Below are 14,084 nucleotides of genomic sequence, written 5' to 3'. Positions count from 1 at the left end.
GGAAGGTAGGAAGGGAGAATGGAATGAAATTATGTAACTTAAAAATATACATATGCATATGGGTAAATATTGAACATAACATGTCTCTGGAAAAATAAAATATCAATTAAAAATATAGTTCTTCACCTTCTAGGAAAGCAAACACATCCAAATTTAACTCAATAAAATGCTACATCTTGTCTCGATACTTCAAATTATTTGAAATTTGTCATAGGAATTAACTTTTTTTAACTAAAAAGTTAACATTTTAACCATTTAACCATGCATTTATTGCAACTGCAAAGAACATTATATTCAACTAAATGTAACTTTGCTTCCAAGTAATTGATACTCATGCTTGCATATTCACCATTACACCTGATACCATTTTCAACCCAACCTTCCCAGCAATTGCATTTGAAACTTTCTTATAGAGTTAAACATGAAATAAGTATATTGTGGTGGTGAAAATCAAGTCACACTCAAGTATATTAAGAAACAATAGTTTGTTAATAAAAGTTAAGATAATGTAGTATAATACTTAAACTTTAAAATAAAATTTCTATGAAAAATCACTATTCCAATTAAATGTTATCAGCATAATTTAAAATAAAATATGAACATGTGTTAATATCTCCCATAGTTATTAAAATAGTGGAGTGATATTATTATCCTCATTATACCTTCTCCATGTAGGTTTGTTAAAAGTTAACAAAATTAGAATTGTGCTTAATATAATAAGATTAGATATGATTAGAATGATATGACACACAGATCTTACTGAAGCAGTTAGATCCAGGCACATCAGAGTTAGTGCTTTATGTACATAGTATCCCAGCTAACTCATCCTGTGACAGTCCACTAATCAAGTCAACTGCATGAATTTTCAGAAGTAATAAGACAGAAGGATGTGCTGTACTTCATTTATACTGTGATCTAGTTTTTAGTTGCAGTCCATTTGTGTTTACCTAGCATAAGCAATGTAATAGGACAGTGAGGATGACAGCAATGTAAAATGTAAAAACAAAAATGAAATAATACATGATTAATACATACCTGCACATTCAATGCTTCCCTTCTTTTCTGAATAGTCCAATTGACAGTGACAAATGAAGGATCCTTTTGTGTTTTCTCCAAATACACAGATGTTAGAATTTAAATGGCATTCATTTACATCTATAAGGTTTTATAATTGTATTGGTTAACATTTACCTATGATTATCACCACATATATTGAAATACCTTTTACCTGCAACTGATCATTAATGGTAGAAATCAAAAATACTGCTAACATTTAAAATATACTTTAACTACTCATTTTGTGTAGCACAATGTTGTATATAATATATATATATGTACATAAAGTTCATGAAATAAAAAATATGTTTATATATATATATATATATATATATATATATATATATATATCCCAGATAGTTTTACAGTGATTGAGAAATTAAAGGACACAAATAACCTAAACACTTCAACTCTTCCTTACATTTCTCAATTATTAAATTAGTATCCTCTACTAAAGTCCTACTCTAATGTCTAATTTTAACATAAAGCCCACCTGAGATCTGAAAGACTACTTTCCGAGTGCAAGCTCTGGCAGATTCTAAATAAGTTAGAAAGCATAAAAGGTGGAAAATGGTCTATATATCTACTGATAGAGGAGTAGCCTAAAATTTGGAGTTCCTCATTACCACAGCATGGACCCTTTGTTTAAGCTAGATATTTTATGACTTTATTTATAAAATATCTAGCTTAAAATTTTATTCTTTGAATACCCACCAATGCATGTTTTCATGGCCATGGGAGCCACAAAACTATCATAACAGAGACAGTCACCAGGAATGTTAGTACATTGGCCACCATCACAGATACCAGGATTTTTTTCACACTCATCAATATCTAAAGAAATAAAAACTGCAGTATATAAAAGTAATTTTTGAAAATATCAAAGATTACCAGTTTCCATTCTTTCTATAAATACAAAACCCACTGTAGAGTACAAATCTATATCAAATCCAAATCTCTCTCCAAAACTCCAGTCCAAAGTTGTTAATTGTTCAATAATCCAAATGGATGTACTAAAGACACCTCAAACTCAATTATCTCCAAAATTAAATTTATATATACTCTTTCTTTTCTCTCCTTTTTTGGTACAAATCCTCCCTTTCTCCAAATTCTTTTGAGGTTATTATCTTCCTTTTATTCACTCACACATCCTGAAGATTGTTCTGACTTTTTCCTCTTCCTCACTGAATATCTTATTCCTTAAGATTCTATTTCCAAATATCTGTTATATCTGCTCCTATCTCCTCCACTTACACAATCCCTACAAATTCTCAACAGTTCTATTTGGTTAGCCTCCAATCTATTCCCTCACCATCAATTTTCCACACAGCTGGCAAACAAATATTTCTAAAATACAGATCTGATTTCATCACTTTCCTGCTAAACAAAAAATATTCAGCAACTTACATTGCTCGAGGATAAAATAAGAATTCCTTAAACAATGATTGGCCAGGAAAGGCCACTTACCTTTTCATTCTTATTTCTCATTATGCCCTTCAGAATCAATTTCAGTCAAATTGCCCAGCTATTCATTCCTTATATATTCTGTTTTTCCACCTTAGCAAAGTGGTCCCCGGATCTAGAATGTACTCCCTCATTAACCAACATTTCTTAGTACCCCTATATTACTTCAAAGGACAGCTTAAGTACACACATACTCACATATGTATGTATACATACAGGGTGTTTGCTGATCATAAACCTCTTTTTTCCTCCTTTTGGAACTGCTTTGTGTGTCTATTTGGCATTTACTTGTATACATAGTAGAATGGATGGTATTTGGAGGCAGAGATTATTTCATTGTTTTTGTATTACTGGTGCTTAACAAACTTTAAATGAAAATTAACCAAAACTGGAGAAAGTGCTTGTGTTTTGTTTTCTTACCTGCACAAGTCCTCATATCTGGCATCAAGTTATATACTTCACTGCAAATACATTCATAGCTGCCTTCTGAATTAGTACACTGGATATTAAAATCTCCATTCATTATCCTACACTCATCAATATCTGGTAAAAGAACATTTCAACTGTATTATTTGTTAGTACTTCTCTGAAGAAGTTTGCCTTTTAAAAATAATTTTACAGTTCATCCTGAATTTTTACTCACTTCTCAATATGATTTTTTTCTTTAACTATTCTAAGTTGATATTTGACTATACAAAGGAATAGCTGCTTTTCAGAATATTCTTTTTGAAATTTCCCTTATTTCCCCAAAATTAATGAAATCAGGAAAAATAATTAGAAAGATCAATGAAATAAAAAAAGAAATATACTCTTGAAAGTTTAGATCTATGACTCCAGAGCAAAGAAAGAAATGTTGCCTTGTGGAGTTACTCACCTCCTAATATTAAAACTTCACTTTTAGTTAATAAGCTCAGAGCAGAAGTAAATTACATCAAAATATTTAGTAATTAAAAGGTTAATGAATAAAAGATGTCAATAAAAAACTCAAAAGATAGTGAAAGGATTCTCATTGTTTCTTATTACAATGGAAAATCATAGAATACTATATACAAGTATGTTTCTGAAAAGTCCTGAGAGCTCAGTGACTTAGAAATATGATTGTTTTTCATGGACCTCATTCATTTTTAAGGAAATGCCTTGTTCTATTTAGTGGCAAAAGCTCCTTTTACTTATTTGAGAAATACGAATTTAAGGACACTTACTTCTGTGCCCACTTCTTACCCATACAGCCTTGCCTGTCTGGAGCTGCTAGATATCCTGGATTACAAACACACTGAAATGGTCCAATCACGTTTACACATTTTCCATTTCTACATAGATTATCACTCAGAAAACATTCGCTTACATCTGTGAAACAAAAAAATAGTTCTATTTCTATATAGTATGTGAATATTTTGCAATAATTCACTTAAAATAATCTCTAAGAATGGCATAAAGATCCCATAGTTTATTATGTCATTCTTCAAAAACTAGAGGGTTGTTGTAATGTGATGTTTCCTTCACTACTCATGCTCAGTCTTACCTGCTTTTGACAAATAATATAACCAGTTGTCTAAACCTTTAGGATATTCTAAATTATTATGAAATTTAGGGTCAGTGGTCATGGTATGGTGAAGATAGAGACATAAAGATGGTGCTGAGTCATGGAGTTTAGGGGAAGTACATTTACAGCAGACCAAAAAAGATAGTAAAGGACAGGAAAATGGCATATAGATATGTAGGCATCTGACTATAGGGTTTATAGATGCAATAGAATCTTGAGCCTCCACAAATGGTACCTTCTCAAGACTCTTGACTTGTGACTGAGAATGCCTAAGTTTAGTGCTACAGTCTTGATTGGTGCTAATTTTGAGTCCATTAGAGTCAACCAGCTAACTGGACCAAAGGGAGCAAAGGGAGGACAGTTGCTCTTATGTTGTTTTCCCTGATTTACTTAGAAGCTATCTGGAAATCTAAGAGCTCTTAGTCTCCCAACACTAAATGAGAAGTTGAAATGTCTAGGGGCATACACATCAAATTTTTAAGAATTTTGCTTTGATATAGGTGGAGCCTTAGATTTCCTTTTTTAAAAAATATTCTGAGTAATATTTCACATCACTGGATAAATATGGAACCCAAGCAGCATCATATTAAGTTGCTCAGCTCAATAGATGAGGAAGTTTGTAGTCTTAGTGCCCTCTGGTGACCAGTTGAGATAATGCAGACTTTTAGCCTTCTTAGATGAGACTATTTGGTGGTTGACTTAAAAAGTTCACTTAATGATTGATTTAAATAGTATACTGCCTTGGTGGATAATAAAGTAATTCATTGAATGTCTGCAGAGTTAAAGCAGGCAGACACAAAATAATGCGACTGCTATTGGGACACATCAATGCTCTCAATATCAGGTGTGTGTGTGTGTGTGTGTGTGTGTGTGTGTGTGTGTGTGTGTGTGTGTTTGTGCTTCCATTTCTTATTAACAGCCAAAGGTCAGCAAAAAACCTGAATAGCAGAGACAAAAGAAGATGTACACACAAAAACATTTGTTCTTAATTTTAATAATAAAGACTGAAAAATTTAGAAATTGATGATATTGGAAAAGAAAGAGAAAAATAACTTATTAATTGCCCAAAGGCTAAGCATTTCACAAACATCTCATTTGACAGGTGTGTATTGAGAGCAAGGAAGCAAAGGGAGCATTTTTAGGTGTATGTGTATGAGGGTGTGTAAAACATTTTCTCAAGATCATGAGTTAAGCAAATAAAATTCTTGAAAATATTATCAGTATAATCTCTCTTCTAGAATTTTGGAATCTGTATACATTAGAAAGGTTTTTCTTTTCTAATAAAACATAATTTGTAAAACAAATCTAAAATGGATGTAATAATATTAAGATAACTAAAACCTAAATTATGTTATTTTAAAAAAATCCAGTGCTCATTTCAACAGCACATACTAAAATTGGAACCCTTCAGGGAAGATTAGTATGAACCACACTTAAGGATGACACACAAATAAATGAAGCATGAAAATACAAAAACCAGCTTTAGAACTAAAAGTAACCTAAGAAGTATCTGGTCTAAGTTTCTTATCAGCATATGAAAAAATTGAAGACCAGAGTAGTTAAATGACTAGCCTAAATGGCTTTCTTTCCTCAGTCTTTCTTCCTGGAACTAGGCCAAAACCAAATTATTGTTAATGTAGGAATAGAGAATTTGGGTAACAAATATGTAAACTGCATTATGGGAAGCCTCATTTTCTGACTATGATTACAAACTCACCCACAAAATCCTCATGGGGTGATGACAGTTCATGTCCAAGTGAGCAGTTGCATTCAGAGTTTCCTTCTGTGTTCACACAATTCCCATCTCTACAAAGTAGAGAGTTTTGTTCACATTCATTAATGTCTGAAAAGTAAATATAGAAGAATGAAAGAAATAAGTATCTGAAAATATAATTTTCACTTCTGATAGGCCCTCTTATCTTCTAAAATTGGAAGAATCTAGTAACTAGTAAAATTTCTACAATAACTGAAAATCACTAAAATATTAAGAAATGCAGTAGCTTGAGGGGGGGGAAGGTGAGGTGAATGAAAAAGTATTACAAACTAAACAAGGAAAGATATATGCACCAAGTATTAGAAGAATAGATTTTGCTTTCTTCATGTTAATTTTTAGTTTCACTAAATGAATGTAAAATTTTAGGAAAAGATAATTGTTATCCAATAAATATCCACTGAAGAGGTCAGATAATAGAAATGTTTAATTACAGTGCCCTGAAAAGTGGACTAAAATGTTACACAAATAGTTATAATAATCCAAAATTGAAGGTGTCATAAACTTTGGGTCAGAGGAATAATAATTCCTATAAAACATTATAAATTTTAATACAAAACTGGGAGAACCTGGTTTGTTGATGTTTGATTGTCTATGAATAAATAAATCTAATATTGTTTTATTCCCACTGAGATGTCAAGTTTTCAGTGAGTTAAGAGCAAGAAACATATTTTTTGTTTCATCAATTTATTGTACATCTTGGTCCACAGTTATGCGGCAAGCATTCTCTGATATAGGTAAGGGTCAAGATAATGAGTCTATGATACTTTTGCTTCAGGTTTTGAGAGCAAGCCAACCATACTTACCCATATAGTTCTTCATCATCATGAACCTGCTTTCATAGCCTTCAAAACATTCACACTCAAAACTGCCTGGAGTATTGACACAAGTACCACTTCCACAAAGGTCAAGGGAAATCTTGAATCATCAATGTCGGATTTTAAAGAATTAAATAGACTGAAATGAACAAGATTGAAAGGGTGAGATTTCACTTTTCAGGGAAAGATATAGCTCATTTGAAAGGTCAAGAAAGTCTGTATCATTTAAGACAAGATTTGTTCAGATGATCAGTAGCAGAGGGGATCAGGGGAATTGAGCCTGGGTTTCATTCCTCTTCCCAACTGCCAAACTGTCACAGTCAACTGGCAGAGGTACCTCTCAGTGGTCAGCATTCTGGAACCAAATGGGTGGAGTTTGTGTATATGTGTGTGTGTGTGTGTGTGTGTGTGTGTGTGTGTGTGTGTGTGTGTGGATGGGTGGATGGGTGGGTGTGGGTGTGGGTGTCTGTGTTTGATAGACTTTATGTCTCCCTGGATTGAGAATGACAAAACATGAAGTAGAAGGACAAGCTTTAACTAAGATGATGACAACCAAAGTCACATGTTATTTTGAGGTATTTCCCCTTGTTTTTTGGCAAAAACATTGTGTTAGCTGCAAAAATAAATGTATGCTTCATTGAGAACAGTTGAAGAAGAGTATCCTATGGGCCCCTGCTCATATAATGTAACTCATTGACAAAGGAATAGAGTCAAACAGATAAACTCATTTGCCTACTGAGTCATACCAATAAAAAAATAGTTGAGTCTCAGCTTCAAAGATGACAATGAACTTTTTGCAATTTTTTTTGCTGTTACAAATCTGTAATATAATTTGTAAGATTACAGATCACATTCTTTAAAAACATGAGTTACTACACTTACTGAGATCATCTAAGTTGTAGCTACTATGTATCTTTACACAGCAAAAGAACGTTATTTAAGAGAATTAATTTGCATTCCTGATCTGATAAAATAGTGGTTAAACATGGCCTCTATTTTTGAAAGTAGGAAAAAATATTCTGAATGGACTCTGAATTCAACAACTATAATATTATAAATTTTTCAGTTTTAAAATACTTCTCAAAATATTTGATCATTGGGACTTTTAAAAATCTTATGACTTCTGAGCATTCTTGCTAGGAATCTTCATTTCTTCAGCAACAAAAATTACTTAATATAAATCAGTGTCAGTTAAAGTTAGAAGGGAAATCAGTTAACTGGAAAAAATCTTTGCAGCAAGATTTTTCATAAATTCTATAAAATATAAAAACTGATTTAAATTTAGAAGTTAGATAAATGCTTGAAGACTATGAATAGAAAATTTTTAAAGGAAGTAATCCAATCTATCAACAACCATATGAAAAAAATTCTTTTAGTAATAAATAGGGAAAAACAAATCTTGATGCTTTACTGCATTACCCATTAGACTGGCAAAATTAAGCAACAAAAAATGATCATCATTGGAGAGGCTGTACCATCCATCTGCAGTGTTATGAATTGGTCTAGTCTTTCTGGAAAGCATTTTGGAATTGTACCCAAAAAGTCATTAACCTTTGTATACTCTTCGCTCAACTAATTTGAATTTATACCACAAATAGATCAGATGAAAAGGAAAATTATATGTATGAAAATTTTTGCCATAGTAAAGAACTGGGAAGTAAAGAGGTTGCCTGTCAACTGGGGAATAGTTGAACAGATTATAATTAATTTAATATGATTGTAATATAAGGAATGACAAAAAAGTTACATGAACTGATCTATAATGAAATGACCAGAATAACAAAAAAAATAATGAAAAGCTATTTTGAAAGACTTAAGAACACTGGTCAACAATTCCAGAGAACAAACAATAAAGCATACTATCCCTTGTGGCAGAGAGGCTATGAGTTCAAGATGTAGAAAGAGATATATATTTTCACTGTAACCAAAGTCAGTCAGTAAACATTTATTGAGCACCTTCTATGTCTATCAAGCATTGGGGGATACAAAAAAAAGATAAAAATCAGGCCCTCCCCAAAAGTTCACAATCTAATGGAGGAGACATGGTTTCAGCATGCAAAAACTATACAAACAAGTTTTATACAGGATAAATTAAAAAATAACTAGCAAAGTGAAGACATAAGAATTAAGGGGGATTGGGAAAGACTTCATGTAGAAGGTAAGATTTTAGCTGGTGCCTGAAGGAATTCAAGGAAGCTGGAAGAGGATGAGGCAGAGAGAATTATTGAATGAAGATCAACCAGGCAGTGTCCAGAATCAAGTGAAGCACATTGTGTGGGAAACATCAAGGAAACTATTATCACTGAATCAAAATGGACATGTGAGTAGCTTGGCTATAAGGTGTAAGAAGACTGAATAGTTGAGAGGAGAATTCAGGAGGTATAGGTGATCTTAAACTCCAAAAGAGGATTTGTATTTGATCCTGGAGATGATTCATGGAACTATTCGAGTAGGTGGTAATGTCTGACCAAAGTCTCCACAGTGATGCTTTCATTGCCATTAGAACAAACTGTTCTCTGTCCATTCTCTGGAAGAAGTCTTCCCATGCTTAGAGCAGAGATCCCACTACCTCAATAAATAGGTTTGTGTATTGCCCTTAATCTTGTTTAGTTTGTCTACCAAGGGCAGAGGATGGCTCATGATATAGCTTCTTGGAGTCATGAGAAGGAATCTAATTGAGTATCCCAGTCCTCTCATCAGAGGTGGTGGTCCTTTTTAAAAATGAATGTTAAATATTTTTACATACAATTGCAAAAATTAAAAATTAAAAAAAGAGAAAATGTGAGTTGCAGAAAAAGAGGGCAAGAAAAGTAGAAGATGGAGGAGGAAGAAAGAGGAGAAAGAGGAAGGAAAAGCAAGAGGAGGAAGAAAAGGAGGAGGTGCATGTGTTACAAAAAAAAGAAAAGGACAGTCTTTTTTCCAAGATTTACATATTCTAATAAGGGAAACAAATTAATATGTATAAATTAGCAATACATAGGATAAAAGAAGTAATTAAAAGAAGGAAGACACTAAAATTAAGAGAGTAGGAGAGGATTCTAGTAGATGAGATTTTAGTTGGGATGTAAAAGAAGCTAGGGAAGCTAAGGGACAAGAGATAAGGGAGAGCATTTTAGGCATGTGAGGCAGTGAAACTATCCAGAACTGAGAAATGGAGTGTCTTTTTTGAGGAATAGTAAGGAGGTTATTGTCACTAAACAATATATGTTGAGGATCAGGATGAGAGAAGATTGGAAATGTTATGAAGACTTTTGAATGTTCCAAAGAATTTTTTTATTTGAACTTGGTAACTGCAGGTAGTTACTGGAATTTATTAAGTAGTGGAATTACATAGTTTGAGCTCCCCTTAAGGAAAATCAATTTGATGACTCAGTGGAGGATTATTACAATGGAGAGAGACTTAAGGTGGGCAGTTTCATTAGTCTTATTGTAAAATTCTAAACTTGAGGAGATAAGGTGTATACTAAGGGGCATTATCAGAAGAAAGAAGGAATTATATTCAAGAGATGCTACATGGGGGCGGCTAGGTGGCATAGTGGATAAAGCACTGGCCCTGGAGTCAGGAGTACCTGGGTTCAAATTCGGTCTCAGACACTTAATAATCACCTAGCTGTGTGGACTTGGGCAAGCCACTTAACCCCATTTGCCTTGGAAAAACCTTAAAAAAAAGAGATGCTACAAAAATGAAATTGAAGGGGTCTAGCAACAGAGATAGTGAAAAGTTTAGAATGACACCTATGTTTGGGGATTAGAAGGATAGGACTGCCCTTGAAAGTAATGAGAAAGTAGAGAGGGGAGAAGAGTTTAGAGGGAAAGATAATGAGTTCGGGTTTAAACATATAGTGAGTTTTAAAATGTCTACTGGACATTGCAATGTCTAAAAGACAATTTGACATTTGAAATGTCTGAAAAGCAAATGGACTTGTAAAATAGAAGTCAAGGACAAGGTAGCAAGGGGCAGGTAGATTTAAGGATCATCTGGATAAAGAAATTTATGAGATAATTAAAAGAAGTACTTTAAAGAAAAAAGTGCCAGGGTAGAACCCTAATTAGAAAGCATGATCCAGATTAGGCTACAGCAGAGAAGATGAAAAGGAGCAGTTTGATATGTAGAAAGAGAAGTAGGAGAGAATGATGTCTTGAGAAATTAAAAAAAAAATAAAAACTTCAAATAGAAGAAAGTATTCAACAGTGTCAAAGACATCAGAGAAGACAATGAGGATGTTAAAAAGGTCATAGAATTAACAATTATTAGATCATTGACAATTTTGGAAAGAGTAGTTTCACTGGAATGATGAAATTGAAAGACATTGTAAGGGATTGTGAGAGAGGGAGAGAGGGTGAGAGGGAGGGAGAGAGGGAGGGAGGGAGGGAGAGGTAGTACTGACTAGACATCCTTTTCTAGGAATTCAACCACAAAGGGGAGAAAAGATATTCAGTTAGTGGAGATGGAAGAATCAGATGAAGAATTTTTGAGCATGGGAGAAACATGACTTTAGAGACAGTAAAGAAAGAGAAAGAAAACAAGAAAATATTGAGGGTAAATGATAGAATAGGGATGCCAAAGAGTGTAATCTGATGGAGGAGATGAGATAAAATGAGATATGTCTGACTGTGTCTGGCAGACACAGGGCAAAGGGCCCCAGAGAAAAGTTCAGGAAGATGAGAAAGCACCAAGGTGCATAGAAAGCCCCAATATAATGATAAACCTCCACAGCTTAACCTTGCAAGACCTGGGGAATGGCAGAAAATAATGTGGCACCATTCACATCTGAATTGTCCAGGTAAAGAAGCTTCAATATTCTGAGACCTCACAGTGATCTCTGAAGAACAAGGGCTATAAATAAAAATTATGGGAACCTAACCTCAGAAGGTATAGTTCAGCATAGCTGAGATCATACAAAGTTGCCTACTCTTCTTGGTCAAAGTCCCAATTCAAGAATTAAAGTGGGAGAGAGGAATAAATCAAACACTAATCGGTGTATATAATTGTGAATCTACAGAATCACCCCAAAGAAGTAACAAATAACTGTTATAACTTAAAGTGGCAACTCAAAGGAGGAAAAATGAATTTTCCATAAGGACTACTTGCAGCAGAAATGTAGCTAGAGATCAAAAATGAAATGATAGCTATGGAGGAAAGAACTGAAATAAAGTGTATAGAAAATAAAATGAAAACTTTTAAGTAACAGATTCCCAGAAAACCAAAATAAGTAACATAAATAAATCATTGACTCCTGGAGACACCAAGAAATAATAGATTGAAAAAATCCAAAGATTTGATGAAAAATCCAGAGATTGAAAAAATAGTGAAGAATAGATCTGAAATCTCTGATATTAAAAAAAATGAAGAAGAAAGTAGAGTAAGGAATAATTTTAAAAATCATTTGACTCCCTTACAAACATGAGCAAAAAAAATCCTGGGTACTAGATCTAAAAGTATATGATATTCTAATGGTCAAATGACTTGAAAGTTTTTTTTTAATAGATCACATTTATAAGTAAACATGAGGGGAGGTAGAGCCAAAATGGCAAAATGGAGGATCAAAATATACTCTGCATATAACAAAGTCGAAGCTTCTATATCTGAAACCTCCCAAAAATATGAATTGGTCTCAGGTTATGGAAGAGTTCAAAAAAGATTTTGAAAATTAAGTAAGGAAAATAGAGGAAAAATTGGAAAGAGAAATGTGAGTGAGGTCAGAAATTCATGTAAACTAAGTCAGTAATTTGGTGAAGGAATTACAAAAAAAAAGTACTGAAGAAAATAACATCTTAAAAACAGTTTGAGTCAAATGGAAAAAGCAGTCCAAAAGAACAATGAAAAGAAGAATGCTTTATAAAGCAGAATTGGACAGATGGAGAAAGGGTGATACAAACTGTCTCTGAAGAAAATAATTCCTTCAAATGTAGAATGGACCCTAAAAGAAGCTTATAATTTTGTGGAAAATCAATAAAACCAAAAGAATTAAAATGTGAAATATCTAACTGGAAAAACAACTGGCCTGGAAAGCAGATTCCAGAGAGATCACTTAAAAATTATTGAATTATTTGAAAATCATAAAAAAGAGAAAAAACCTAGATTTCATTTTACAAGAAATAATCCAAGAAAATTGCCCTGATATCCTGAAGCAAAAGGTAAAATAGAAATTGAAAGAATCCATTTCTCTGCTGAAAGTGATTCCAAAATGAATCCTGCCAGGAATATTACAGTCAAATTTTGGAACTCTCAAGTCAAGGGGAAAATATTACATGAAACAATTCAAATATCATGGAACTACAATCAGAATAACACACGATTTAGCAGTTTCCACATCAAGGGCTCATAGGGCTTAGAATATGACATTCCAGAAGGAAAAAAGCTTGAGAATCAACTATCCAAAACTGAATATACTCTTTCAGTAGAAAAGATGGATATTCAATGAAATAGGGAACTTTCAAACAATCCTGATGAAATTACCAGAGCTGATCAAAAAGTTTGATCTTCAAGTACAGACTCAGTTGAAGCATAGAGAATGGGGACAGAAAGGGCAAATTATGAGGGAACTGCTTGTAAAATGCAGGAGCATGGGAAGATGATATTGATAACTCATATGAGCTTTCTTATTTATTAGGGTAGTTAGAAGGAGCATATATAGACAAGGCACAGAGCAGAGTTGAATTTGAAAGTATAATAATTAAAAAGATGGAATTAAGAGAAAAATATACTGGGAGACAGAGAAAGGAGAAGATAGAATGGTTTAAGTTATTTCATATAAGAGGTGAGAAAAAGCATTCATAATGGAGTGAAAGAAGGGAAAGGTGAGGGGAAGTGAATAAGTCTTCACTCACATTGGAAGTGGATCAGAAAGGAAATAGCATAGTCTCTCAAGTGGGTATAGAAATAAGAGAGAAAAGGTATGGGAGAAAGGGGACAGAGGGAAGGAATTGGGGAGGTTTAGATGATAGAAGAGTGGGGGAGGATAGTCAGTTACAACACACTTTTGAGGAGGAACAGAGTGAAAGGAGAGAGAATATATAATAAATGAAGGTGGGGGAAATAGGATGGAGTAAAATATAGTAGCAATAGTAACTGTGGGGGAAAAATACTGAAGTAATGGTTTCTGAATACAGACTGAAGCACATTCTTCTACTCCCTCCTCCACTTTATTTTTCATGAGGTTTTTCTTTGTGAGAGGGGAGGGATTGTGTTTATTTTTACAACATGACTATTGTAGTAATTTGTTTCATGGCTACACATTTTTAGCCAAGTAACTGGCTTGCTCCATGGAACAAGTAGTGTTAGAGGAAGAGAATTTGGAATTTAAGGTTTTGTAAGTAAATGCTGAAACTTGCTTTTGCATGTAGCTGGGGTAAGAAAAAATATAAAAAAATAAAATATGAAATCATTAAAAAACAGTTTAGAATTTGTATTTTCCAACCTCTTTACTCC

At 33.3% G+C, this 14,084-nt stretch overlaps 1 protein-coding gene and 1 non-coding gene across 11 annotated transcripts in view; one reads left to right on the top strand and one right to left on the bottom strand.

The window, feature by feature from the left end:
• LOC141499840 (fibrillin-2-like) overlaps positions 1-6,950 on the bottom strand; it is a 151,071-nt gene extending 144,121 nt beyond the window's left edge. For all 10 annotated transcript variants that reach the window (XM_074202606.1, XM_074202610.1, XM_074202614.1 and 7 more), the window contains exons 1-5: positions 6,641-6,950; positions 5,781-5,906; positions 3,742-3,867; positions 2,941-3,063; positions 1,036-1,155 (exon numbers count right to left, since the gene is read on the bottom strand). In XM_074202606.1, the coding sequence (XP_074058707.1) occupies positions 1,036-1,155; positions 2,941-3,063; positions 3,742-3,867; positions 5,781-5,906; positions 6,641-6,662 (517 nt within the window). In that variant the 5' untranslated portion in view covers positions 6,663-6,950. The remainder of the gene's footprint in view (positions 1-1,035; positions 1,156-2,940; positions 3,064-3,741; positions 3,868-5,780; positions 5,907-6,640) is intronic.
• Positions 5,435-5,537, top strand: LOC141503781 (U6 spliceosomal RNA). The gene has a single exon (XR_012473092.1). It is a non-coding gene; the product is annotated as a U6 spliceosomal RNA (small nuclear RNA).
• Positions 6,951-14,084: the final 7,134 nt, after the last annotated feature.

The sequence above is a fragment of the Macrotis lagotis genome, chromosome X (genome assembly GCF_037893015.1).
Source record: "Macrotis lagotis isolate mMagLag1 chromosome X, bilby.v1.9.chrom.fasta, whole genome shotgun sequence".
NCBI classification, from domain to species: Eukaryota; Metazoa; Chordata; class Mammalia; order Peramelemorphia; family Peramelidae; genus Macrotis; species Macrotis lagotis.
This window is presented reverse-complemented; position numbering and strand designations above follow the sequence as displayed.